Consider the following 27,845-nt stretch of genomic DNA (forward strand, 5'->3'; position numbering starts at 1 on the left):
AAAAACGGCGCATGCCTTCCTGGAGTCAGGATCCGTAAATTCTGACGTAGCCCGTGCATCTTAAAAATCCCTATAATAACGCCTAGGCATTTAAGTTGCTATGGTCATTCTGATCTCAAACCAAATGGAGAAACTACGGATTTTTTTCCTTATTACGGTCGGATGGAATGAAGACCTTCCTGCCTGCTGAGAGCTGGGGATCTGTCTGTAGAGATGCATAGATGCGTTTATCAATATGTCAGTGTGTGAGTAGAAAGTGGTGGTTTCTTAGACTATCCGTGGTTTGACCTTGAACCTGTGCCAGTGAAACAGCAGATTACTTTTATTTATGCATTTAATGGATTGAAGAAAAGGACCTTTTTTTCTCTCTCTGCAACTGCAGTAAGGGAGGGGAGTTGGATATACCTCGCCTAATATCTCCTGGGTTGGCACCATCATTATTGTTTATCGCTGTGCTCCAAAAGCCGAGGCTTCTGATGGCTCCCCTAGGTGAAGTTGGGAACTATTTCGGTGTGCAGGATGCAGTACCGTTTGGGAATGTGCCCGTGTTGCCGGTGGACAGCCCGGTTTTGTTAAGTGACCACCTGAGTCAGTCCGAAGCAGGAGGGCTTCCCAGGGGACCCGCAGTCACGGACTTGGATCATTTAAAGGGGATTCTCAGGCGGAGGCAGCTGTACTGCAGGACTGGATTTCACTTAGAAATCTTCCCCAATGGTACTATCCAGGGAACCAGGAAAGACCACAGCCGCTTTGGTAGGTATACCATTAACCCCTTAGTGTCCGCGCTGGCATGTTCGGATAACTACCGAGATGGTGGTGGCAGGGTGGGGGATGCGGGAAGGGGTCTCCTCCCCTCTCTGTCTTGGTCTGTCGCTGTCTTGCTAGCTAAAAAAAAAAAAAAAAAAAAAAAAGAGCCTGCGGAATTGCAGATCCGCAGCTGGCACTGATGCGGGTCTCCACTGAAAGGCTTTTTAAAAAAAAAAAATTTTTTTTTTTTTAAGGAGGGCATGATTTATAAATATAACACAACCCCTAGTTCTTTTGCATCAGATACACAGGAAGACGGGGTTTAGGAAGTTTCTTTTGAATGGGCTGATTCCACGAGTTTAAAGCTTTAATAATTAACTACTGAGAATTTAAAAATGCATTTTCCTGAAGGCAGTGGTTATCATCTTGTGCCAAACGAAGTTTTTCCTCTTCCCTCTTTGCTCCAGTAAGTATACTGCTTGAATTGTAGATTAAGCCTATTGCTTATTCCCACCGTGAGGGTCTGGAACCCTTTAGGCAAAGGTTGCTGATTGCTCCGTTGGGAAGAGGACTGAAATCGTATTTAGACTCCTCAGCTGCAGGGGCAGAGAGGCTGGTGGAAAATGAGTGGGGAAGGGGCTGGGCGCGCACCAGGGGCGTTTGTCCTTCCAGCCATCAGGTTATTCACTGTGCTCTGTAATTTCCATAGTTTGCAGCCCTGTGTGGGGGTTCCTGGGTGGCTCTGGTTGTGAGTGTGTGCCCGCGTGCAAAAGCTTGGAGCTAATTTTAAACGGCATTCCGAGGATTTCATTTCCTGGGGAGGGTATTTGTGACTCAGCATTGAGGGCTGCAGACCCGAGGACTGGTGACTGTCCCCTTTAATGCCTGCACACACGTGCCCGCTGGGCCACCCTGAGCCTAACAGCAGAGAGCACAGTTGCGGGAGGGAGGGAGTGGTGGAGGGGCAAGTCAAAAAAAGCACTGTTTTGGGCAACCAGACTGTTGGAAGGAGTTAACTTATGAGTTAACCCACCTGACAACACTTAAACTAGGTCGTAAAAACAAAGTCCCATGGTGATTTCTCTTCCTCATGCCTTAATGCCAGATGTTGAACACGATCTAAATAGTCGGTGTAGGTTCGTGGGCTGCAGACGATGCCAGAGGTGAGAAGGATTCAGGCCTGAGATGCGGCTGGTCCCTGATGCGCGAGCCGGGGGATTGTCTGCTTTTGCTCAGCCCGAGCCTCAGCCGGAACTGAACCTACTAGTGCGAATGGCTCTAGCTGTCTCCCTTCTGCTTGGCAGTTTTCAGTTACAGAAACCGTAACTCTCAGAAGTGGAGGCAGCTCTGGCCGCTGCAGAGCGAGGGCGAAACTTTGCTAAAGTGCTCGCTGCGGCCGCTCCCTCGGCTTCGGCCAAGCCCCGCGCTGCGCTCCAGAACCCGGGCGGCCGCCGGGGCGGGCGGCGTGGGCGGCCGGGTGCGCCGCGCCCAGCCGGGTCCCCCGCGCGCCGGCCGGCAGGTGCCACTCGGCCGCCCCGGCCCCGCGGCGCACTCGGCAGCCGCCCGCCAGCTCCGCGCGGTCCTAGACGCGCTCGGGTTCAGCGGCTTGCCCCCGCCCAGCGCGCCCTCCGCAGCGGGGACCGCTGTGTCGGGGGCGCCCGGCCTGCTGGCGCGTTCAGGGGTCAGGCTCCTTTCGCCCAAGCTGCGTCCCTTCGCGCTCGCTGCGAGTGAGTGCGGGTCCAGCGGACCCGGCCGCCGCCCGGGCAGCGGGGCCGCGCGCGGGGTGGGAGCTGCTGGAGGCGCGCGCAGCCGCGGAGTTGGCGGCGGGGCCCAGGCCCCTGTGCCCCTTCCTGCCTCGGACCCCTCTCCCTCCTTCGGAGCTCACAGCCGAGTCTCGGGAGCGGTGGGCTGGCCGCGCCGGAGGTGGGTCGGGCCGGCTTGTGGGGCCGGAGCTACGGGAAAGGGAGGGGGACAAAGGGCGGCGCAGGCGGCGGGGGCCGCGAGCCATTGTTACAGCTCTTGAGCGGAGCTCGCTGCTCCTCTCCGCGCCCTGCGTGGCCGGCCCCCGGGCCCTGGAGCCCTCGCTGGGCGCTCGAGTGCGGCCGGCGGCCTCGTGTGCCGAGCAGCCGAGCCCGGTCCTAGGGAGTGCCCGGGACCCGCGGAACGAGACGAGGAGGCCACGGGAGGCTCCAACTGGGGCTTCTCCACCTTCACCCCACCCCCACCCCCAATGTGGGCTTTTTTTTTTTTTTTTTTTCCCCTTTAAACGCAGTCACCTTCGGGTAGGACGTTCGCTACATGCAACCAAGTAATTAAGAATCCGGTGACTCTGCCACGGGGGCAGCGAGGAACCAGGGTGGATGGAACGGGCCGGGGACCGGAAGGGGGGGCTGCTGAGAGGCGCGCTCTGGGGTCAGCCGACAAGGGCGCTGGCACAGCGTCTGAATAGAGATCATAAAACAAAAACCCGGCCTCGGCACCCCCACCCCCAATCCCGGAGGTGACACGTCCGCTCCTTGTCCGCCTGGCGCTGTCGGCCGGCTGGTAGGGGCAGTGCTGGGTGGGAGGCCGGGCAGCAGGAGCCCCGACCCGGGGTGGGGTGTGTGTGTGGGGGGGGGTAGGGGCCCAGCGGGAGCTCGGGGGCGGCCGGGAACCGGCGACGGGGGGAGGGGCTCGCGCTCGCCGCGCCTTCACTCGGGTTTGGATGCGGCTGAGTGGGTGGTGTGCGCAGTGGGGGCGGGGAAGGAGGGAGAGGCAGGAGGCTTATTTCAGTCTTCCATCCGGTGGCAGGGAGAACCACTCCCGGGTGACAGCAGTGCCGCGGTCTCCCGCTGCGGCAGGTCCCAATATTAGCAACCTCTGCAGCGCAGCGAGGCCGAACCTCCCACCCTCGCTCCCGCCCGCCAGGAGCGCCCGGAGGCGGAGGGCGGGCGCTAGGACCCGGCGCGGGGTTGCGGCCGTCACACCTGGCGCTCCCGCCCCCGTCCCCGCCGGCCTCACCTTGGACCCTCCCACTCCCCTGCCTGCGCCCCCCTCCTCACCCACTGCGCTCTGGGGACTTTGAATGCACCCCCCAGTTTCTCTAACGCGTCTCTGGAAGAGAGTAGCAGTGGGTAGGGGGCGAGGTGTGTTTACACCTCGATTAAAATAGAAGGTGCGTTTTTTACCTGAAATGGAACAGCAGAAAGAAACGTGCTGCAAAAATCTTTGGCGATCCCCCCTCCCCCGCAGCCGCAGGTGACTGCAGCTGCTGGCAAGCGTGGCGGTGACACAGCAGCGGCAGTGCGGGCCGTGGGGGGCGGGGAACCCTATTGCTGTCCCAGCAGGAGCTGCGCGGTGACAACTTAGGTGGGACCTAGAGGGAGCCCTTTGTTTTCCCTTTGGGGGTGCTGGTGTGGAGACAAGGCTGAGCCTGGAGAAAGGGAACTGGGAATTGGACCTCTGGGTGATAGGCCGGGAGAGCCAGACCCTTCGTTTCCCTACTTTTTTTTTTTTTTTTCCTCTTTAAAGCACTTGATAGATGGAAAAAGTGAGCAGAAAATCAATGGCAGAGAGAGTGATGTGGGATAATAAAAAAGTGAGCATTGGGCCTGATCCCCTGTTTGACTTGGCACGAGGAGCCCCAGCGGGTGACCCCTGGGCTGGTGCGAAGATGGCTGCTCCCCGCTGCGGCGCCTTCTGGCCTGAGCACAGCTCCCAGAAGGGCCGGCCTGCACCCGGACCCAGCGCGCCGGCTGCGTGCCCGGCCCAGGGCTCAGGAGAAGTTATCCGAGAGGCGAGAAAGAGGTTACACCGTATGATTTAAAAAGAAAGAGGTTTAAAAAGGGTCTTCCTTCCAGAGTGTTGCATTGGCAACCGTTCCGTTTATCGGGCACTTGCCTGCCTCACGGAGGGAAAGGAGCCTTTTCCAGGGTTCGTTTAGAATCTTCTTGACAAATCGGTGGGCTTATGCCTCCTGTTAGGTTAGTCATTCCCCAAATGACCTCGGATTGGCCGGCCTTGCTGTGGACGGAGACTGGCTGGGGTCGGGGCTCCGATGTGATCGATGGGGCAGCTGGGGTGCAGAACCCTTGGGCTGAGCCGGGAGCTCTGTAGGGAGGAGGTCCATCTGCTCCCTGAGCCTCCAGTCCCGCCTTGTCCACAGTCTGCACACATTCTCATCCTCCGAAGAATGCAGTCCTGTTACGTGTTGGGGGTTTTTAGGCTGGAAGGCTGTTTAACATGGGCCCTGGCACAGTGGCTTCTGGCTCCCCCCCTCCAAGCCCATGGTGGCCTGGCCTGGGAGGTGAGACCCAGGACAGAGGGGCTGGATCAGCTGTGGGTTAACGGGCCATGTGGACAGAGCTGGGGCTGACTGCTAATACCCAGTGAAGCTGGAGCAAGGGTGACAGTCTGCTGGGGTCATTTCCCTCAAGTGGTCCGGAAACTGACAGCACCAAGGGCCTGCACCCAGCCAGAGCCCAGATTGGGACTTGAACCCACGTTTTAAATTAGAATTGCTCACCCCGTGTCTGGATTTACTGAGGTTCTTCATGTCTCCATGCAGAAGGAATTCGTCGAGAGACACAGTGACAGGCAAGACACAGACCTGAGAGGACAGGACGCTTGTGAGATGCAAGCAGGCAGGCGAGGAAGCTCTGCCCCGAGGATCCGAGGATCCGGGTGGGCCACAGTTTTACCCTCCAAGGGGCGTGGGGGTGGGAAAAGCCCGCCTCTGCCCTTCCGGGAGCCCCAGCTCCTCCTTCGTATCCGCGGCAGGGCGGTCCTCAGACTCCCACCCTGGGGCTGAACCTGGACGCAGGCCTCCCCCCACCCCCACCCAGCGACCTCCACTCGTGCAGCAAGCCTGCCCGTCCCCAGGGCTTTCTGAACGCGCAGTGGTCTCCCAGCGTCCCGCAGGTGTCCCTCTTTATCTGTGGTCCCTACGGGGACTTTGACAACCACCTGTGCCTACTCCGTCCCTATTAGTCCCAGGAACTGACCTGGCCTCCTTGGACCACAGATGACCTTGGACCCCAACAGACCTCCTGGGGCCTGGTGAGTGCATCCTCGATGGAACCCCTGCCCCCCCGAAAAGGAAATGCCCTGGACACTGGGTGTCCCCAGTCGCTCTGAACGGAGGCCGTCTGGACTGCGTCCGCCTACGACAGACAGGCCACCCTGGTGCCCCGTGAGGGCCACCAGCTATATTTAGGAGCAGTCCCACCTCGCTCTCCCTTCCGTCTCTTCCTAGCCCTTTCCTCCTTTCCCTTTCTCGTCTGCTGCTCGTGAAACACTCAGCTGTGTCTACACAGCGGCCTTCTCCTGGGCTGTTACTGAGCCAGTGCCCCTGTGCTGCTCACTCAAGCAGATGGAAGGGGAGTGGGCAGGCTCAGATCTGTATGGTGGGCAGCACTTGCTTGCCACCAGCTCAGGCCCAGAGAGAGGTGACTTGAGCTAGTTCGGGTTCTAGAGTTCATTGTGGACAGGAAGGTACCAGGAACCACAAGGGTTCCAATCTGGGGGCGGGAGCCTGTTGCCAGGCCCTCTGGCCTTGCAGGCTTGGTGCTCTCTGCACGTGGGGCCGTGGCTGTGACCCAGGCCTTCTGACTCCTGCTGGCCCTTGGATCTTGGGATGTGGCCTCGCAAAAAGCTGGGCTGTTCTTGGGGTCTCCGCTTCTCCAGGAGCTGCGGGAATAAAGGTGGGGGTTTGAGATGATGAAACCTTTTCCTGGGTCCCTAGGTGTCATTCCTTCTCACATGGAAAGCCACCCCAAGGGGCTTCCTTTCAGGAAGCCCCTCCGACTCCCCTTCTGAAGCCTAAGTGAGCCACCCACCCTTGGGCACGGGCCATACCCCGGACACCTCTGCCTGCGCCCCCCACTTTGTGATCTTGTCTATCTGCCTATTCGTCCTTTCTCCCACTAGATGGTAAGCTCTTTGAGGGCGTAGGCGGGGTCTTACTCATCTTCACATCCCCCACAAATGGCACGGTCCCTGGCTGTATCGTCCCTCCGCAGTTTGTTGACTGAATGAGTCAGTGCGTATGAATCAAGCTGTCTTGTCGATGCCAGAAAGATAACAGGGTAGCTGTCTTAGAGCTTTCACTTCCAAAGTGTATCATAACCGTTGGAGAACTTAAGTCCTTTAACCAAAAAAGCTCTGTGCCCATAACTGAGGTGCTAGGAGACGGCACACACGGGGCGGGGGTGGGGTGCCCCCAGGTCCGCACAGCCCGAGCGCACCCGAGCCCTGGGTCTACCCAGTCTCGCTAGGTAGCATCTTCCAGGCGCTCGTGAGGGAAAAGCTGTATGAAAGTGGTGCATGAATCCGGGATACAGGAGGAAAGGTGCAGCCGCTGGTAAGATGTGGACCTGGGCTTTGGCCTCTGATGACTTGGGGGCAGCTATTTCACACCCTTAAACCTTGGTGTCCCCACCTGTCACCTGGAGATGAGCGTCGGGTAGTGCCAAGGGCTGTGCTGAGGGCTGGCTGAGCGAAGGCGTCTCATTGGCACAGACGAGAGGCTCAAGGGTTCCAGCTGCTAGGAGTTTTTGTTTGTTTTGGCTGCACCTGTGGCATATGGACCAGGGATCAAAGCTGCACCTCAGCGGCAACCCGAGCCGCTGCAGAGACAACACCGGATCCTTAACCCCCTGCACCACAGCTCTTGTGATCCTAATTGTCAGCCGGTCAGGAGGATTTGTGGGGTCACAGATGCTTACTTTTTGTTGGACCTGATGTTACTGGTTCTCTCAGAGCTGCCTCCTGTTTAGGGAACGCAGAAAGATCTCCTCTTGGAAGGAGCAAGTGTCTTTTCGTTTTAGGACTGGGGGTTTTATTGACTTGGTGCATTAAATTGGTCAGATGGGAGGGGCTCAGTGTCTCTTGTCTTTGGTTCTACTGTGAAAACTCGACATGAATAAATTCCTTTCACTACTGCTGCCAACGGTGATCTCTCCTGTGGTGTGTTGTCAGGTAGCGAAGAAGAGACTCACCTGCGTGGGGCTCCTGTAGTGATTCAGCGCCACACCTGAAACCGTTTTGCCTCCTAAGAGTTGGGTGTGGCGCGGTGAAATAAAGTCATTCCTCAGTCAGGGTGGCATCGCACGGGAAGGACCCTCCTGAAAACCCTGCCTGATTGGGCTTCTCATTTGCTCTGTGGCGTAGGGGTGGCGACCACTGAACTGGCTTTTTTCCTCGAGAGTCTCAGGTTATCAGGTTTGGAATATACCTGGCAATGCCTCTTTCTATTTTCCGCACACTATTCTCCATCCACTTAGAATGAATAGTTTTGCGGGTCCAGATCAATGTTCTGTAAGCTCCAAATATCTGCAGCGTTTTGTGCTTTCAAAGAGTTAGGAATAGCCCTTGATAAGCAGTCTCTTTCTCTGGGCTTTACCGCGGAGGCTTTGCTTTACTGGATTTATGGATTTCATGTCATTTTGGGATGTTTGCAGCACAGGCTGTTTGGTGAGCGTTGCAAAATTAATTGCGTTAAAATCCATGTAAGTGCTTTTTTATTAGTCACATGGGACTGACTATAGCAGTGTTACCCTTAGTTTTTTTCTAGACTCTTACATGTAAGTCAGTTTTTTAATATTTGGCGATATTTTTAAAACAACTCACTCTTTGCTGTGTTAATGCAAGATTTACACACAGGGTAGCATTTTAATACAAAATGGAGAAAGTGGCTGAGCACAGGTGATATTAGCATTGTCTCAAATATAGCCTTGGATAATCACGTTAAAACAACAGTAGACTCATAGACTCTGGAACTGCTGTTGTGTGACCATAAAATTCTGGATTTATGCCCAGCTGAGGTACTGTTATTCTTAGCGAGGTAAGCAAGGCGAAAGAAGGCAATAAAAGAAGATCCTTATGCGGATTCAATGTGGGGATGTAGTATTCCATGCCTATTTTATTTTATTTTATTTTGTTTATTCACTTTTGCCTTTTGAGGGCTGCACCCATGGCATATGGAGGTTCCCAGGCCAGGGGTCACATTGAAGCTGTAGCTGCCGGCCTCCACCACAGCCACAGCAACTCGGGATCCGAGCCCTGTCTCCAACCCACATCACAGCTCATGGCTGAGTGAGGCCAGGGATTGAACCCGCAACCTCATGATTCCTAGTCGCGTGCGTTTCTGCTGCACCATGACGGGAACTCCCATGCCTATGTTACATCAAGGGCGTTTTGGGAATCAGCATGTATTTTCCAGGATGTTGCTCTCTTAATTGCCAAACTATCTCTTTGAGGCTTAGATAAGCACAGCAAAAAATCAATAGTTTGTTTATGCAGGAATATGTGGGAATGCGTGTGAACGCTTTCGTTTTCCACCCGAGGCTCAATCTGGTCTCACAGCTGAGAGCTGGATAATTTTCCGTGTAAACCAGCCACATCTTAGGTTAACACGCCCTGCATTGTTTTGAGGACATTGTCTCTGCTCCGACTAGAACATCCCCCCCCCCAATCCGCACCTATATGCAGATACTTAATTTCACATATTTTTGTTTTTGTTTTTTTTGTTTTTTTTTTTTTTGTCTTTTTGCCATTTCTTGGGCCGCTCACGTGGCACATGGAGGTTCCCAGGCTAGGGGTCAAATCGGAGCTGTAGCCACCGGCCTACGCCACAGCACAGCAACGCAGGATCCGAGCCGCGTCTGCAACCTACACCACAGCTCACGGCAACGCCGGATCGTTAACCCACTGAGCAAGGGCAGGGACCGAACCCGCAACCTCATGGTTCCTAGTCGGATTCGTTAACCACTGCGCCACGATGGGAACTCCTCCTAATTTCACATTTTTAAAATGGAAGAAAGTTTTCTCTCTCTTTATATTTTAAGTCAATTAGAACATGTACATTGGTTTATCTGACATATCCCGTCGTAGCATGTGTGTGTACATACTAGCTTTTTAATTTTCAAAAGGCTTTGTTTGCCATGTGTCATGTCGCTAAGTGTTGTTGTAGCCTCACAACTGCATTGAAAAATCAGTGCTTTGGGGCAGTGGTTTTAAGAGAAGACGCTTCTTGGGAGTTCTCTCGTTAGGGATCTGGGGTTGTCACTGCAGCGGCTCAGGTTGCTGCTATGGTGCAGGTTTGATCCCTGGCCTGGGAACTTCCACATGCCATGGGCGGAGCCAAAAAGAAAAGATGCTCCTTGAAGAAGACACACCTCAAGGCCCTCCTCCGAGAGGCTGATGGGAACGGCAGTCGCTGACCTCTCTGTGCTCTCCCTCTCCCAGGCATCCTGGAATTCATCAGTATAGCCGTGGGCTTGGTCAGCATTCGGGGCGTGGACAGCGGACTCTACCTGGGCATGAACGAGAAGGGGGAGCTGTACGGATCCGTAAGTACCACGGAGACTTGGCCAGTCCTCCTGGCTCACGTTGGAGGGGGACTGCACTCTCCCCAGATTCCACATCACTGGCAGTGAAGCAGTGTTTGGAAGGGAAGTGTAAGTTGTTACACTTTGCGGAAAAACCACTTCATTTTCATCACTAGGTACCAGCCCCGGGTCTTCACAAGACCCAAGTTTCTAAGAAAATGCCTTATTTATAGGCCAAGCCATTTTCCTTATCAAGTAAATAACAAATTCACAACTGGGAGAAGGATCCCATCTTCTTGTATTGAATGGGAGTTATTTTTGAAATGAATTGAGATGATCTTCGCCCAGCTTTGCCAAGCATTGTAATTAAAACTAGAAATAGACCGAGCTGTGAGTGTAGCCCTCTCTCTGAGCTACATGAGGTTTTCATCATGCAGAGAGAAGGGAGATGCCATGACAGTCCGACACTCTTTATGTGAAGAAGAATATAAAACGTCCTCATTACCTGCCAGTTTTATGAGCTGCTGTTTCCCTGTCTTCCTTTCCACTTCCCCCGGGTTGTCACCTCCTTGGGAAGGCAGGGAGAGCACTTCCGACGGCTGCCAGGTGCCAGGCACTGTTCTAGGGGCCCTGGGGACAGCAGTGGAGGAAACGGAGTCCCTGCTTCCGCTTGGAGAGGAAGGGGCTAACTCGATATCTCTCTTCGTATCTTTACTGCACAGTTTCTGAAGCACAGTGCACAGTGGGAACTCGATACATATTTTCTGAACATGGGACTAGGATACTAGGATACTAGGTTATGAGTTAAGTGTTTGCTACCTTGAGTCCCAGCGAGACGGGTAGTAAAGCCAGCCTTTAGTTTTTCATTGCCATTAGTGGTGGTCAGGTGAGAATTTAAATAATCATGTTCTCGTGAAGTGAGAACTTGGGTTAGCATCCACCAAATGTGAAAGTGAAAAGACGCTGGGAAATGGGAGAAGTCCTGGAGTCCTCTGTTGAGAGAAATGAAAGACATTTGCGTATAGAATCGAGAGGCATTGTTTTCTAGATATACTTTTTTCCTTCCATGTACTAGTATGTACACACACACACACACACACACACACACACACACACACACACGGGTTGGAAGTAGTGTCAAGCTTTTACTTAGAAATTCCAGATGACGGTAAGTGGTGGCCCGTGTAGTCTGAATAGAACACTCAGCATTTTTAATGACACAAGGATGGTTTTTCTGCCTTGGTAAAATTTGAATGTAGATTGGTTGGTTCCGTTAGACATTTGTCTTTTTAAAAAAAGTGTTTCCTTGAGAGAATAGGTTATTTGAAAACATATTTCAAAGCATAGAATTGAAGGGAGCCTTTTAAACACAGTTCTGGGTTTAGATAAAGTTATTTACGTGCTCAATTATTTTTGTCAACACTGTCAAGTGCAAAGGTACAAGATGCAAGGAAGCGTTTCGATTTTGAAATACGCGGCGATGTCTGCCCTTTGTCATGCTCGCTTCTAGGTACTCAGCTTGGATTTAATTAAGTTGGTCGTGGCTCGACTCCCTAGAACGCTGTCTGTGCTGAGGCACAAACTGACCTTTCGTGGTAGAAGGGACCGAGGTTTAGCATGGCTGTCCCCAGAGTGTTTTGAGCCCGGATCTTCCCCGCTGCATAGTAAATTATTTGAAAATTGTGTATATAAAGTGTAGTTATGTTGTGTTCTTCCGTAAACACATACGAAGGCACAGTGTCCTGAAGGAAGCCGTGAATGAGTCAACAGACGCCACACTGCTTGTTCCCATTCCCGGGCCTCTTGGCACTGGAGGGAACCAGCCACACGGAGGGCGGATGGGACCCGTGTCCAGAGCTGTTGGTCCCTCGCCTCCACCAACCTCCTCCGTGACGCTGTCTGAGCCCCGCTGGGTCATAGACCTGGCGACAACCCCCGACAGTCTGCCTGGGGTGGCGGCCAGCAGGAAGGCTGGAGCAGCCTTCTGGGTGTGTGTCCCGGGAGGCCAGGCTGTCTTCCTGGCCGCCTGTGAAGCCCATCTGCCCAGGAGGGGTGGGATGGGCCCTCCCCACCCGAGGTGGGGAAGCTGCTGGAGGGGACGTGTGACCTGGGGTCCTTTCCTTTGTGGAAACACATCCTGGGCGGCTTCCCCCCCTCCACCCTCATCCTCACTCACCCCAAACCCTAAGCAGCTGCCCGAGGGCCAATCCCCCTCTTTATGGGCTGGTCCCCGTGGAACCACGTTGCCTGGATCTGCTTTGCTGTGTCATGTCCTTACCCCGCCTTGTGACCTGAGCCTGTCTCCTTCCGGCTCCTTCCTTTCATCTGATGGTCTGATCCTGTGGTGGCCAGGGCAGCCCCTCTCTCCGTAAAGCCCTCCCCACACCCCTGACTCGCCTGAGCCACTGGTTCGCATTTCCTGTTTTTCTCTGGGCCCCGGGAAGCTTTGTTGCAAAGTCTACCATCGCCCGCGACTTGCGGGGTAGTTCCTTGTGTGTCTGGGTCCCCTGATGTATTGAGGGGCGAGGGGGGTAGGTTTCTTGGGAACGTTGTTCCCAGGGGGCCCGGGCCCTGCGCACAGCCGCGCTCAGCCCTGGGGGTTGAAGTGAGTAGACAGTGTGGTTGGCGGGGAGCCTCTGAACTGGGAGGTGGGGCATCATCACGTGGCCGAGGGCTCTGCTGGGGAAAGGGGGCCCGTCTGCCAGTCCAGTCCCGTGCTGACCCGGACTGTGGCGTGTCCCCGGCGTGTCTGGCTGCGGGCGTGGTGAGAGCACGGTGTCGGGGTGGGGGGGAGCGTGGGAACAGGCGCCAAGGGACCAGGCCCCATCCCTCCTGCTCCGCCCGGAAGCCATGGTCTGACGTGGGCGTCCCGAGAGTCTCCTCCTCGGGGCCTCAGGAGGTTGTGGCTTGGACGCCACCGTCCGCACGTGCGTAGGGTATGTTCTGCCAGGGGCTCTCCCCGCCTCCCACCTTGAGAGCCTGCGGCCTCCGGCAGGTGCGGGAGGCGTGTCCTCAGCTGGATGTCACTGTCACCGGGTGTGTGGTTGTTGTACCTGGTGTGGCAGTGAGAACGAGGAGGGACCCGCATGTCGCCTTCCCGTTGTGACGAGACCTAGAGAGCAAGGGTTCTGTCGTGAACCAGCCCGGACCTGGGCAGGAAGACTTCCCGGTACCGCTCAGGAAAGCGGAGAAGGTTTGTTTCGGAACGTGGTGGGGCCTTGAAAAGACTGACCTCATTGGGAAAGAAGGTAAATAGGAGATTTGGGGAAATAGCCATCACTTTGTATGAAATAAACAAACATGTAAATCAGCAAAAACTAGTAAAGATGTACTTTGGGATTATTTTTCTCTTTTCCTCCCTGCGGTTCTTTTGCTTCCAAGTTTAAATTAGGATTGGGGGAGTTCCCGTTGTGGCGCAGTGGTTAACAAATCCGACTAGGAACCATGAGGTTGCGGGTTCGGTCCCTGCCTTTGCTCAGTGGGTTAACGATCCAGCGTTGCTGTGAGCTGTGGTGTAGGTTGCAGACACAGCTCGGATCCCGCGTTGCTGTGGCTCTGGCATAGGCCGGTGGCTACAGCTCCGATTCAACCCCTAGCCTGGGAACCTCCATATGCCGCGGGAGCGGCCCAAAGAAATAGCTAAAAAGACAAAAATAAATAAATAAATAATAAATAAATAAATTAGGATTGGGTCTGAAAGGTCAGAGGTGAATGGGATAAGATTTCTTCAGAAAAATATGTAGGATTCTTAAACAAACAAAAAAAGAAGTTCCTGGAGTTCCCGTGGTGGTGCAGTGGTTAACGAATCCAACTAGGAACCATGAAGTTGGGGGTTCCATCCCTGGCCTCGCTCAGTGGGTTAAGGATCTGGCATTGCTGTGAGCTGTAGTGTAGGCCACAGACGAGGCTCGGATCCCATGTTGCTGTGGCTCTCGCGTAGGCCGGTAGCTACAGCTCCGATGAGACCCCTAGCCTGGGAACCTCCGTGTGCCATGGGAGCAGCCCTAGAAAAGACAAAAAAAAAAAAGGAGTTCCCTCTGTGGCACAGTGGGATAAGGATCCAGCCTTGTAGTAGCTGTGGTGTAGGTTGTAGCTGCAGCTTGGATTCAGTCCCTGGCTGGGGAATCCTATGTGTCTCAAATACGGCCATAAAAAAAAAAAAAAAGGTAAGATTCTGACATCCTATTAGATTGTGGAAATAAGAAACTATATTGGTGATGTGTATCATGATTGGGCTTAAAGAATACCTGGATAATTCTAACTCTGGGGTGGGGTTTGATTGTTGTATTCCTGTGTTAACTCGCCTATGCCTCTGTTCCTTCTTTTGCTCCTTCGTTCACAAGCATTTATACTGACTGTGTACCTAGGATTGTGCTAAGAGCAGCGCAACGAATCTCTCAAAAGCTAGTAGTAGAGATATGCTTATAAATAATTGAGTGCCGTGTGACATGCCCCGTCATAGAGGAATCACACATATCTTTGGTGTTCAGAGGTGTGTTTAAATAACTGCTTGGGGAATTTGGATGGTAGCACTTAGCTGGGTCTTGAGGGGTGAATAGGAGTCTCAGAAAGGGGAGGGCAGACAAGGAAGGGCACGTAATCTTTCCAGTGTAAAGATTGGAATATCCTGCCTGGGTGCTATTTAGAGAGGGTGCTAGACCACACACACACACACACACACGAGTGCGTACTTGGGCAGAGGATTAAAGTCTTAGAGTATTAGTTTACATTTGTCACTTTCGTTCTTGTCAAAGAGCCTAGGAGCAAGGCTCAGTTACTTTTAGGGCCTTAATCTAAATTATCTGAGTATTATCAAGAGACCTCAAAGTGTCAGGAATAAATTGACGGTAATAAATACCTCTTTAAGAAAGAATGCCAGGAAAAAAATTAATCTTTTACAGGAGTCTACCTTCAATGAGAGATTTTGACCTTTTCATGAAAAGGAGGGAGCGCGATCACGGAAACTGGGGGGCACAGCAGAGCGGAGCACGGGGTCTCTAGGGGCAGGGAAGGATGACTCCGGGTTTCTGGTTGGTACCCCTTTCGGGTCTTACTTTATTCTGTGCGGAGTTTTACTTCGTGTTGATCTTTCCCGGTAGACTGAGGTTTTAGGAGCCCACTCCTCTTGACCATCTTTCTGTCTCTGCGTCACGTGCAGTTGACACGTAGCGGTTGTCACCCCGGCTATTCAGCCTATCAACCCCACGTCGGCCATGTCACCCAGGGTGTTGCTTTCCGCCTGGACCTTCCTGGACCTCTGTGGGCGTCACCCCATTTAGCTGTTAAGGCTGAAGGGGACGGGGGTTGAGTGACTCTGCCTGGGGGGGCAGAGTAAGGGTGCGACCAGCCTGTTGCAGGCCGGCCACCCACCTGACAAGGGGCAGGTCACACAGGCGTGGACCATGGGGTTGTTATATTTCCAGAGACACGGCTGAGCTAGGGTTTACGGGGGTCGTGTGCCAGGTCTGAAGTGTGTTTTCAGTGCAAAGAAACCTAGAAAAGCTGAAGCCGTCAGCAGGGGCGGCTGCCTGTGCGGGTGGAGGGAGGCGTGTGTGCCGGCCATGCAGGGGGGCATTTGCACAGTTGGGGCAGCGATGTGGGGACAGCCCACTTGTCCCAGAATGAAGGGCAGATCCACCTGCATGAGAGGAAAGGGTGCAGTACTCAGATGCTCTGACCCAAATGACTGAGGTTATTTTTATTGTGCTGTTTGAATACGTACAAACACGGACCTCTCATGCCTCTTTGGAGGGCGATTCAAAATACGTCTATATGAAAATCCACACTGGACGTAGGGCCCATAGGCTCTGAGGCGGCAGGATTGGTCTGATGCAGTCGGTGGTCCTCCCTGGTGGAGGCTGAGAGGCAGCTTCCGGGTCACAGCTCCGAGCTTGGCACACCTGTTCCCGGGACACCTGGGGGAGGCCATCCTCCCCCCACGTTGTCCCCTATGCGTTGCCGGGAAGCCCTCGCCCACACCCCAAGTATGTCAGCCTCCTCCTTTCCCCGTCAGCCTCCATGGAGAAAGTAGCCCTGCTTAGTGCCGAAGCTGACTTTACTTATTTAATTTATTGTTTGGGATAGTCATTTATTTACTTATTTTTTAAGATTTTAACTTTTCCCATTATAGTTGGTGTACAATGTTTGGTGGGTTTCTTCTGTGCTGCATAGTGACCCAGTTTTCCATTTATATACATTCTTTTTGTCATTATCCTCTGTCATGCTCCATCGCAAGTGATTGGATTCAGTTCCCTGTGCCATGCAGCTGGGTGTCATTGCTTATCGGCTCCAAATGAGCCGTAGTTTGCATCTATTAACCCCAGACGCACAGTCCATCCCACTCCCTCCCCCTCCTCCTTGGCTGAAGGTGACTCTAAACACAGTCACCTGTCACGGTCCTGGCAGTCACCTGGAAAGGCTAGGCCAGCTTCAAGAGATCCTTTTACCTTTTCACGAAGCAAAGAGCCAGTGCAACTGCTTCTGCGGGAAAGCTTGTTGCCCCCAGATAGGTCCTGTGTCTTCCTGGGATCTGCAGATGCCAGCTGTGAAAACGTGCCAGGGGCATGAGGTCCTGGCGAGGGGCGTCCGCTCGGCCCCTCTGGTCTCCATGGCGCTCTGAGTGCCATTGTGCGCAGCTTTGGAACAAGCAGAGGGAACGTGTGTGTTTATAGAACAGGACGCCGTACCAAACGGCCGGTCCCCGCTGGACGTAGCAGTTTGTCATTGTGCTGTGTCAGTTCCGATTACTTTGATGGTGGACCTGCAGGCATGTCCTGTATGCTGTCTCCGGAGGGTGTAATTCCTACAAAGGAAATGAAGGGTCATTGGTTCGGTAATCTACTTGACGGCAGGCGTGCTCTGGAAGTGGGTGGCAGTGAACAGATGCCGCGGGCAGTGGAGCCTGCCTTCAATTGCATGTGTACGTTGCCCGCTTTCAGAGGATCAAGCGGCGATTCTTTGATGCTGGGGCGGGGGGCAGCCCCCCAGAAGAGCGTCTTTTGCTATATTTTTGCTGATTCAGTTCGTGGAGCGTCCTTGTTTTAGAGGCGAGGAGAGCGAGCGTTTAGTGGCTTAGTGACCTCCGCAAGGTCACAGAGGCAATAGGTCAGGAATTAACCGTTTGCACGAAGGTGAGTTAGGAAACCCTGTCTCATACATATGCGTGAGAGTGGCCATCTGTTTTTGTGAATAAAAAACATCTTTTTTTTTTTTTTTCGGCTACAAACAAGCCCATATTAGAGCAGGATCGTGGTACTTCCTTCATAGATCGGATTTTGGAGCACTTGGTTCTTCGTAGTGCCCCGCTTCTTGTTTCCTTAGCATCTACACTCCTGGCCAGGAAGGAGTGGAAAATGGCCTTTAAAAAGAAATCCGTCTACTTTCTACTTGAGTTGAGTTTATGTCGTTCGTTAGGCAGGGGAGCTGCCTTTACTGACGGTCTGAGTCGCGTGTCAAGCCCTGCGAGCTAGTGGTGGCCGGAGTCACGGAGTCACAGCCTTGGGGATCCACGGGCTTCGGGAAGGACCTGGTTTAATCCTCACGTCCCTGGGTTGTGCGCTGCCTCTAGGAGGAGAGGTGGGGGCGCGTGATGCTTCTCCCCCCCGCCACCGCCTGGCACCGGTGCTGCTGGACAGCGGTCAGCCCACTGCGCTCCCGGGCCTGCTCGCTTGCTCGCTTCACAGATGCGGAGGCCGGGACCCTCAGCCTCGCAGGCACCGAGGCGCGTGCATCCTTGTGACTCAGCACGCGTGCTGCACCCTGTCTCCTCTCTCCAACTGTGTGTGGCCCTGAAGGGGTGCCCGTTCACATGGGCACCGAGAAGCAGGGACTCTCCCATGACCACAGTTCCTGAGCTCAGCTTGCACTGAGCAAGGTCCTTTGTGGGAGCCCCTGGGTACCACGAGGCTGTGTGTGTGCTTTTCGTGGGCGAGGTTGCTGATGAAAATGTCCCCCGGGCATTGAGCCGAAGTGCCAGCTAGTGGCCCACAGGCATGAGGCCGGGTGTGTCTGGGGGAATCTCATGGCCTAGAGGGGCCTCCATTGGCCTGAGTCACCCCTGCGGCCACGGCTAACAGTCAACAGTTACCTTGGGCAGAACACACGAGAAACAAGGTTATGTACTGTTGGTCTGACAGGCTGGCAGGAGCCCGGCCTGTGTTTCCGGGGTGCCCCAATCCACACAGGGCACACATGGGCGGTGCTGCCTCTGGGGGTGACCTTGGGGTGGTTCAAGAAGAACCTGCCATTTTGGGCCCAGAGGTGACGTGCAAACCAAGAATTCTAACTTGGTGTGTTTCCTCTCCTAGCACAATTGTAACAGATCGGGGCTGGGGGCCTGGGGAGCGAGCTTCGTTCTCGGGCCGGGAAAGGACGCGGGGACTGCTCACCAGGAGATGGAGAGCAGTAGCAGGTGTTCTCAGGAGCGGCGGGGCTGCTCTGAGGGCAGCTTCAGGGCTGCAGGGTTTGGAAACTGGCTGATTGTATTATCTTTAACCCCCGTCCGCCCTGACCCCACCACCCCCCCCGCAGTCCTGTCTTTGCTCCTGTTCCTTCCAGCTGCTGCCAGAGGCCACGTGGCTGACATTTGGAGGGTCCTGTCCTGTCATTATCATTAACTCTGCAGGGGACGCTGCTGTGCTGCTCAGTATGCTGGCCTGAGTGCTGGAAAAGCCACCTCCCTGTGCAGCCTCTCTGCAGCTTGGCCATGCCCCCAGACACCCACCGCCCAGGACTGACTTCTTCGAGAGTCCGTCTGTTGACCTGTGTGCCGGGCAGCATCCTCAGGCAGCCGAGAAGAGCCTTCCCAACACCCTGCTGCAGAGGCCAAGGACGCAGAGGTCATGGTGTTGCGTGGAGACCCGTGAAGGGCTCTGGGGATGCTTAAAATCTGGCATGAGTGTCCGCCTCCTCCCTTGGTCTCGTTGTAATTTTTCAGAGAGACCTTCCCTGCAGTTTGCTTTTCTTTTGTGCGGAAGCGACTGCGGCTCCGTGCAGTGTTCTGAGGACGGACCTGCCAAGGTCACACCAGGACACCCTCCCCTGTGTGGGCTGGCGTGGCTCTGCCGTGGCCTGGAGTGGCTTTGCCTGTGTGGCCGTGACATTGCACTGACTGCACACACTTGCTGTCCGAGGTCCCTCTGCTCCCCCTGCTTCCATTTACCATGGGAATCGCTGTCTTTCAGGTAGTTTTTCTGGGTCCTTGGGGGCGGCTTATGTTCTTTTTCTTTCTCTCCCTGTCTTCTGAGTTTTGGTTTGCTCTGATTTTTGTTCTGCTGGGTTTCCATGGAAAGCTCAAGCCAGTGGTTGTGTTCTGCAGAGTTTGAACCTGGGAGTGAAGCAGGGAACAGGGGAAGCAAGCCTTGGGACGCCAGCTCCGGCGCGCGCTGGCTGGGCAACCTTGGGCAGCCTCAGGCTGGCTGGGCTGGACCGGAGGACGGGGACCAATGACAGCCCATCCAGCGTCACCGTAAGGACCAGGGAGATGGTGCCCAGGGTGCAGCCAGCACCGTCTTGGTTCCCGGGGGCTGCGGGTGTGGCCGATCTTAGCCTCCTTCAAGGCCAACGGGTGTGGACATTCTGTCCTGACCAACGACCCGCTTCTCCCGCTGCCGGGAGGTGCACGGGAACTGGGTTTCTTGCAGGTCTGAATTCTGAGATTGCGACTTAGGAGCTAGTCTGTGAAAGTCAAGAAATGCTCTCCCTCAGAGGTAACCGTGGCCTCTCCTGAAGCGTCCCTTTGAAATGTCAGCCGTAAAGCTTTATTTGTCAGCATTCGTTTCATAGACGTTCTCCTCCAATGCAGCACGTTGTTAGTTTATCCACTTACGTTGAAAAGCTGGGGTCCTTCGTTAAGGATTTCACTTCCTTTGCGGTGGCGGCGGTGGTGCTTTTTACTGGACAGGCGCTTTAACCGGCTAAGCCGGACCTGCCGATGGTGGTTTTGAACGTCCACGCGTCTGTCAGGGGACGCCCTGGGCTGCGACGGCGCCCAGCGAGTCTGCTCTGAGAGTTGGGTGTTCAGGGTTAGGGCGCTGCCTTGAAAACGGCTCCTGTTGGCCCTTGAACTGGGTGCCCAGCTCTGACGGGAGCCGGAGGTGGGCTGACCTCGGAGGGGGCACCGAGGGTCAGGAGGGTGCAGAGCAACAGGAACCGGGGGTCGCTTGTCCTTGCCCTCGCTGCCCGGTATCTGCCGCGTGCACACGTCCAGCTCCACCCCCCTCCCCCGCCAAATTCGACAGCTTTCTGTTTCCTCCACGATTTGGGTTTTCTTCCAAGTAAGTAGTTCTCTCCGGGCAGCTTGGTTCGTAGGATTTGTGGGCAGACATTCCTCCTGCGCCAACACCCAGGGCCGGGAGAGGTGGTGGCTGGACGCCCCCCAGGAGGGTCGCCCCAGTGGTCCTGGGGGAGGGGCAGGTCCCTTGGGCCGCGGTGACCTCTTCTCCCCGAGCGACCTCCTTGCTGGAGCAGCGGCCTCCGCCTGAGCCTCTGCAGAGGTGACCCGGGCCCTCCCTTCCGCCGCCTTCTTCCCCCGTTTCCAGCAGCACCGCGGCTTCTCCGTCCATCACTCCCTGTTCAGTGCGTCCAGACGCACCGCGGTGGCATGTCTCCACCTGGCATGTGCCAGCATCATTCGACTCTTAGACTCAGAGGCCCCGCACATCCCTGGGCCCAGTCCCCTTGCTGTACAGGTAAGGAAGCTGAGGCCCAGGACCGCTCATGGACCCATTTTGTCTGTGTTTGTGGGAGGTGGCCACACCTTTTGCCATGGACATTCTGGGAAGCTGTCAGTTCTTCAGAAGTTGTCTTTGGGCGAATGCCGATTATATTTGTTAATCTTTCGGTTTCTCTAGTTTTATTCCTACAAACCAAGGCTGGGCTTTCACCTGCCCTGTCTATCACAGAAAATGCCTCTGTTTCAGTCGGACCCCAGCAGTGCGTCTGGTGAGTGTCTCCAGGGCGGGGGGCTTGGGCGCCGTGTCTCTGTGCGGTGTCCTGAGGAATAGGGCTTGTTCCCTCACTTGCACCTCTCAGCCTCACGGCTGTCCGCTTCTCCAGTATCCCCCCTTCTACTCTCAGCTTTCACAAAGAGTAATATTGAGCTTGAAGTTGTCTCTGCTTTTGCAAATCTTTGATGTGCATTTTCCGTGCTCATTGAATGATGTGCCTCTCTTATCAGATAATCATTTATGATAGAAGATGTTACATGGGATTTCTCTTCCGCCTGGTGTTCTAAGATCCGGAAAGAACTTCCTGGACTTTTCCTAAAGGGGTCTTGGAAGAAGGATCAAATGTGCAATGTCTACGCATTGACACAGGCAAACACATTTCATGAAGCGCATCTTAAACTTCGCAGATTAGCGAGCAGGATTGCCTTTCTCCTGCAGGTCGGCATCTCTGAGTGTGTGTTGCAGGTTTATGAGCTAACAGAATTTGCTAACATAAGTCCATTGCCAGGGGCAGCTTCTAAGGACAGCTCCGAGGTGCCCACTCTGTTCCCAGGGACATTTGGCAGCTTTCGTCCTCAGCTTCATTGTCCTTGGCTGTCCTTGGTGCCACGTGGCAGGTGAGTGCAGAGCACAAGGGTGTTGCTGTGTGCCCCCAGATTCAGACGGGGGCCCTCACCTTCCGGTCCACTGACCCCTAAGTAAGCAGCTTCCAGAGGGAGGCTGGTTGGGTCCCGTTTTCTGCTTTGGTGGAGAAGGGGTGCAGAGTGTAGGAATTCTTGATTTTCTGTGTATTGGGTGAGACAGATGTTGCCTGCCGGCTGGCATCATTTCTTTGCGTTGACCAGACACAATGCAATTCCGCTTGCTCCGTTGTTCCCGCAGTTCTAGCGGCAGTTTTGATGCCCGGGGTCAGGGGTATGAAAGCAGACCCCTCGGGAATGGTGGGGATTTTAAAGAGGTTTTGGAAAACGGGGCTCGAGGGGAGGCGCCTCTAGAGCATAAGGGGGCTGGATCTGAATCGCGCTTCTAATAAAATAATAGTGCCTCCCGCCCATTCTCTGTGTTTGTGGCTTTCCATTTGAGGACAGCTCCCAGGAGAGATGAGTTAAAAGACCTGGCTTCTTATTAATGGTCCTGTAGTCATTATACTTAATCACCCTGATCCTGCGACAACTCCCATTAAGACTTTCCTGCTAGATTATTAATGAGGGAGCATCCATCTGAACGAGTAACTGTAGCCACGGGAGGTTTAAATACCGTGACTGGAGCGCCCTGTAGACGGGGTGAGTGATCACCTCGAATCCTGAGCTCACCCAGGTCCAGGGACTCTCCTGTCAGGCAGTGTCGCTGCAGTCACCCACCGTGGGGCTTAGACGTGGTGAGTTGCTGCGGGGGGATCAGCGGCCCGTTGAGGCGAACGCGTGCATCCATGTGGATGGTGTGGTTCAAGCTACGCCACGTGGGTATCGAGGTAAGAGTGGAAATCACGTTTTAAAGCAGCAGCGTGGTCTACGTCCGTGCCTTTTCAATGAGAACAACGGCATCGCAAATTTTGAAAACTTCTCATTGCAGTTTTTAAATGCACGCAGATACAAACTGGGCCTTCTAACACCCGTGTGGATTATACAGTTTCTATTCGTCAAAGAGTTAAAATTAGTGTCTGTATGCGTTTATGTCTTAGAACATTCCTAAACATTCTCTAGGGTACACTCTAATTTTCACATTATTATCTCATACTTTGGTTTGAATAGGATTGGGAAAAGTTTTGAAGTTTTAATTTCAGTTTTTCCCACTGCTCCGAATTTGATGATATAAAATGAAAGGAGGTTTCCATAGTTGCTAACACTCACCACATTTTGTTCCAAAGCCTGGGCTTTAGTAGACTTTTGAATTAAATCCATATTCTCCACCCAGGCCTAGTGACATAATCCAACAGTTCAAAGATAGGTATGCCATAAACAGCTATAGTTAAATAATCTACAAAAAAAATTAAAACATGGAAATACAATAAAACAAAAATTGATCACTTTATAGTGGAATACTCTATAAACTGTCTGCATTGGGAACATGTGGTGAGCTTTAAAACATCTGAGTTCTATAATTCGAAAGCGTATAGTTTATTTGAAGGCAGAAGCTTTTTTTCTGTGTGTATGTATAAGAATACAGGTTCATATATTTTCTGTCCCAATTTGCATGCATTTACTTATTTTTAATTTGGAGAAATCACTTTGGAGTACAGATACACATCAGAAGTATGTTCACCTCAACTAAGTACTTTATCACGAACTACTGACTTCTGCTCATAAACAGTAATTCTGTAAATCTTGCTATTTTGTCTAAAACAAAAAAATCTCACATTAACAGAAACCCAAAGAGTAAGAAGAAATTATTTTAAAGCCTGTATGCGGTATAGAAAGGTATCGGGGGCTTTAATTGTTCTGGTGATTTAAATTGAACAGTTCCAGGTATGCAAGTTGATCTGAGTGGCGTTTTGCCACTTATGTAATAATGACACGAGCTGAACTGGACCAGTGGTTTTGCAGTGTCATGTCTACAGAGCCTCATTTAACCAGTTAACCGAAGTTCTCCAGCCCTCCCGTGAGGGAGATGGCTAATCCTCTAACCATCATGAGAACTACTGCCTGTAGAGTAAAGTGTTTTACGTGGAACAATTCACTTCATGTTCCGAGTTGCCTCGGAGGTTGTTGTCTGCGTGTGAACCGTCTTGCAGGAGCTGAGTGAGGCCCATCGGGCCATGTTTGCTGAGCAGCAAAGGGGCTGGCTTGGTTCTTGCCTTCTTCAACTTTTTCAAAGGGTTTTTGGGTAAACTGAAAAGAACCCTGAAACATGTGACACGAGGTTCTCATCTCTCAGCCTCAGGGTGCACCGGCTCCCCCCTGCAGAGTATTTTTTTTCCTTTTGGTCACGCCTGTGTCCTGTGGAAGTTGCAGGGCCAGGGATCGAACCTGCATCACAGCAGGGACTCGAGCCACTGCAAGGACAGTGCCGGGGTGTCAACCCGCTGAGGCTCGAGGGAAGCCCCCCCCCCCCCCCCGCCGCAGAAGTTGTTCGTTCTCCCTATTTTCGATTCACCTCCACCCCTGTCTCCTGCAAAGTGAATAGTGGTTTTTATTTTTATTTTATTTTTTGTCTTTTTCTAGGGCTGCGTGTGCAGCCTATGGAGGTTCCCAGGCTAGGGGTCCAACCGGAGCTGTAGCCGCCAGCCTACACCACAGCCACAGCAGCTCAGGATCCAAGCCACGTCTGCGACCTACACCACAGCTCACGGCAACGCTGGATCCTTGACCCACTGAGCAAGGCCAGGGATCGAACCCGCAACCTCATGGTTCCTAGTTGGATTCGTTAACCACTGAGCCACCACGGGAACTCCTGAATAGTGTTTTTTAAAAATTGTGTTTTGAGGTAGAGAAGAAAGTCAGCAGGTGTGACAGAATAAGAGTGGCTGGCTCTTTGGAAGTGGCCTCAGAAGTCCCCAGACTGAGGACTCCCCCCTTGGTGAGAAGTGGAAGGTGCCGGGTCCCTGGCAGGGCTCCTGGAAACACTCTGCTCTGGTGGCCCCATCACCATGGTCACAGGATCCTGTAGCCTAGACCTGAGGCAGGTGACTTCACCTCCAGGCCCCAGTCCTACATGCTACCGGGAAAGGTCACCCTAGCTGTTTGCTGACTTGCTCCAGTTCTGAGCAGCTCTGATGGTGACAGGGTGTCCTCAGGTCTGGGCCCGCACATCTGACTGCACATCCGTAATAGCCTGGTTTCAGGGTGCTGTTCACACCTGCTGCTCAGGTGAGTCTGCCCAGGCCAGACTGGTGCGGGTAGAGCCGGGCCCTTGGCCGTGTGTACACCTGCTGCCCACAGGTACAGGTGTGCAGGGAGCAGAGGGAAGCACGGGCACAGCTCATGGTGCTGAAAGCAGGGGGCGGAGCCCTATTTTTTTTTTTTTTTTTTTTTTTTTTGCTTCTTAGGGCCACACCTGCAGCATATGGAAGTTCCCAGGTTAGGGGTCGAATCAGAGCTACAGCTGCTGGCGTGCACTGCAGCCACAGCAACGCCAGATCTGACCTGCATCTGTGACCACAGCTCATGGCAGTGCCGGATCCTGAACCTAACTGAGCAAGGCCAGGGATCAAACCCTCAACCTCATGATTCCTAGTCGGAGTTGTTTCCCCTGAGCCACGACAGTAACTCCTTTTTTTTTTTTCTTTCCTATTTTTAAAAGAAAGCCTCTGTCAGATAATGTGAGTTCCTGCTGAGAAAAAGAAAGCTTAATGTGAAATCGCTTTTCACTTCATTGGTAGGTAAAACTAAAAGCTCAGTATACGATTCCATACTTTGGTCCATTTTATTAGGTAGAAAATACATGAGCATAGCTTGTTTAGAAAACGTACTTCATCCCAGCAAACTCAAACCAGACATCTTAAACCAAGAATAATCTTGTCTGCGAGGAGAATATTTTTTTCTGGGGTTGGAAGTAAAGACTAAAATAGCTGTTAATGGTGTTAACACACTTTTTATTTTGTCCATTTTAATGGAGATGAAAGAGCAGTCGCATTGGGCCTGGGGGTTTGCTGGGGGGGAGGGGAGAGGCTTCTCCTAGTATCTCCTCCTGCAGGGAGCGCCCTGCTAGGGCCTGGGTGAGGGGGCTGCAGGTGATGCTGGCTCCCTGTGGCCCACTTTGTCCCTCTAAACCCAGTATCAGTGGCCCCGAGGGTCCCCATCTTTCTGTCTTGCAGGATGCTTTACTTTTCTCTTTTTTCGCTTTCCCCCATTTCGGCTCACTCAGCTGACTTATCCAGGAGATAATACTTTGTCACCAGCCTGCTCAGTGCTTTTTCATCACTAGATGACACCCACCAGCAGCGGGTCCTGAGTGCTTGTGTGAATTGTGGGGCGGCGTGGGGACGCTGGCTCACTCTGGCCTCTGGCTTTCAGCATCCTCAGCCTGTCACAACCCCCTTTCTCCCCACCTTCATTTGCCTGATGTGTCCACGGCAGTTGGGGGTGATGGGCCCCTCCCAGGGTTTGTGCATCAGTGTGCCAAGTGTGGACATGCGTGGACATGTATTTATATCAGGGACCAGGTGAGCAAGGGCCCGGGGCATGTTCCCCCAAGCATTCATTTTCCAATACTGCCCTCCAGGGAGGTGTCGCTCTGAAGTCTCAGTGTGCTGAGAAGAGCCAGAAGCGGGTCTGTCCCGTTGGTGCTTTTCTGCAGGTGCAGCCAGATTCGCGTGTTTGTGCCTGAAACGAGCCCGTGGTTTGGGATGTGCTGTGCGCGCATCGCTCTGGTCCTTGCTGTCTTGGACACACGCGGCTGTGGGGGTCAGGGGGACCCAGACTCGAAAGCTCCGGTGGAGGACGAGATGCAATGCACGTGTGAAAATGTGGAGCCTTTCTACGTTTAAATGGGGGGGGGTTCCTTCTGTCTGAGTTCAGGGAAACAGGAGAGCAATGCGCGTGTGAAAATGTGGAGCCTTTCTACGTTTAAATGGGGGGGGGGTTCCTTCTGTCTGAGCTTAGGGAAACGGGAGAGCAATGCACGTGTGAAAATGTGGAGCCTTTCTACGTTTAAATGGGGGGGGGTTCCTTCTGTCTGAGCTCAGGGAAACGGGAGAGCTAGAATGTGTGTCTTCTTCGTGCTCCGGTGGACCCCGTCCCTGGAAAGCAGCGCATCTCAAACCGTGGACCGGGGTGTCTACCTCAGAACCCCCCAAGGGCCGGTTCCGAAGGCCTATTTCCAGACCTTCTGGGTCGGAATTGTGAAGGGTTGGGGTTTGGAAACCTGCATTTTAAGAGAAGAGCCTCCCAAGCGCTTCTCCCCCGGCAGGCTGGAGTGTGCACACCGCTCTTCTGGCGTGACACACACACTGCTGCGGGCAGGGCAGGGCGTCTCCGACATCGCTGGTGATGCTGGCCTGCTTGGCGAGGACGTTTTGACAAATGCGCCGAAGAGGAAGCAGCTGCCGAGACGCGGTCTTCGCGAAGGCCCTGTGCCCGGGATGGTCACCATCCTGACTGCCACAGTGAAAATGGGAACAGCCCCCGGCGTTAGTCGCCTCTGCCTGCTGACTCATTCAGATAATTGGCCCGTGGAAAAGTTTAACTAGGAAACATTTAGACTCTTTTGTGCTTTCATCGTTATGGAAAAAAAAATAGAATGTATTTAAATTTATAGAGGTAAGCAGTGTTTGCAAAATATATTAAAATGGGTTAACATCGGTATTTTCTCGCAGTTCTATCGTGTAGCAGTTGCTTTACATGAAGTAGCTAATTTTGCAAAATATGTGCTTTTTTTTTTTTTTTAACAGGAAAAACTAACCCAAGAGTGTGTATTCAGAGAACAGTTTGAAGAAAACTGGTATAACACGTACTCCTCGAATCTGTACAAACACGTGGACACTGGAAGGCGGTTCTATGTGGCGTTAAACAAGGACGGGACCCCCAGAGAAGGAACGAGGACTAAACGGCACCAGAAATTCACACATTTTTTACCCAGACCAGTGGACCCGGACAAAGTCCCCGAACTATATAAGGATATTCTAAGCCAAAGTTGACAAAGACTCTTTCTTCACTTGAGCCCTTAAAAAAGTAACCACTATAACGGTTCCACGCGGTGGGTTCTTATTGATTTGCTGTGTCATCCCATCAGCTCCACTGTTGCCAAACTTTGTCGCATGCATAGTCTGACGGAGGCGTGGAGGGGACGTGGTGACGTGGCTGCGCACCCCGTGCTGTGCCCACTGCTCGGGCGGTCGGTTGTGAGCGGAGGGGGGGGCGGGCCCGGGGCGAGGGGGGGGTGAGACGGGGCGCGGCCGGGGGGCGCG

At 53.5% G+C, this 27,845-nt stretch overlaps 1 protein-coding gene across 1 annotated transcript; it reads left to right on the forward strand.

Moving 5' to 3' along the window:
• Window positions 329-27,619, forward strand: FGF9 (fibroblast growth factor 9). The gene is given in 3 exon segments (NM_213801.1): window positions 329-753; window positions 9,973-10,076; window positions 27,330-27,619. Coding segments are annotated over 3 exon segments (627 nt in total). The 5' UTR covers window positions 329-476; the 3' UTR covers window positions 27,576-27,619.

The sequence above is a fragment of the Sus scrofa genome, chromosome 11 (genome assembly GCF_000003025.6).
Source record: "Sus scrofa isolate TJ Tabasco breed Duroc chromosome 11, Sscrofa11.1, whole genome shotgun sequence".
Lineage (NCBI taxonomy): Eukaryota > Metazoa > Chordata > Mammalia > Artiodactyla > Suidae > Sus > Sus scrofa.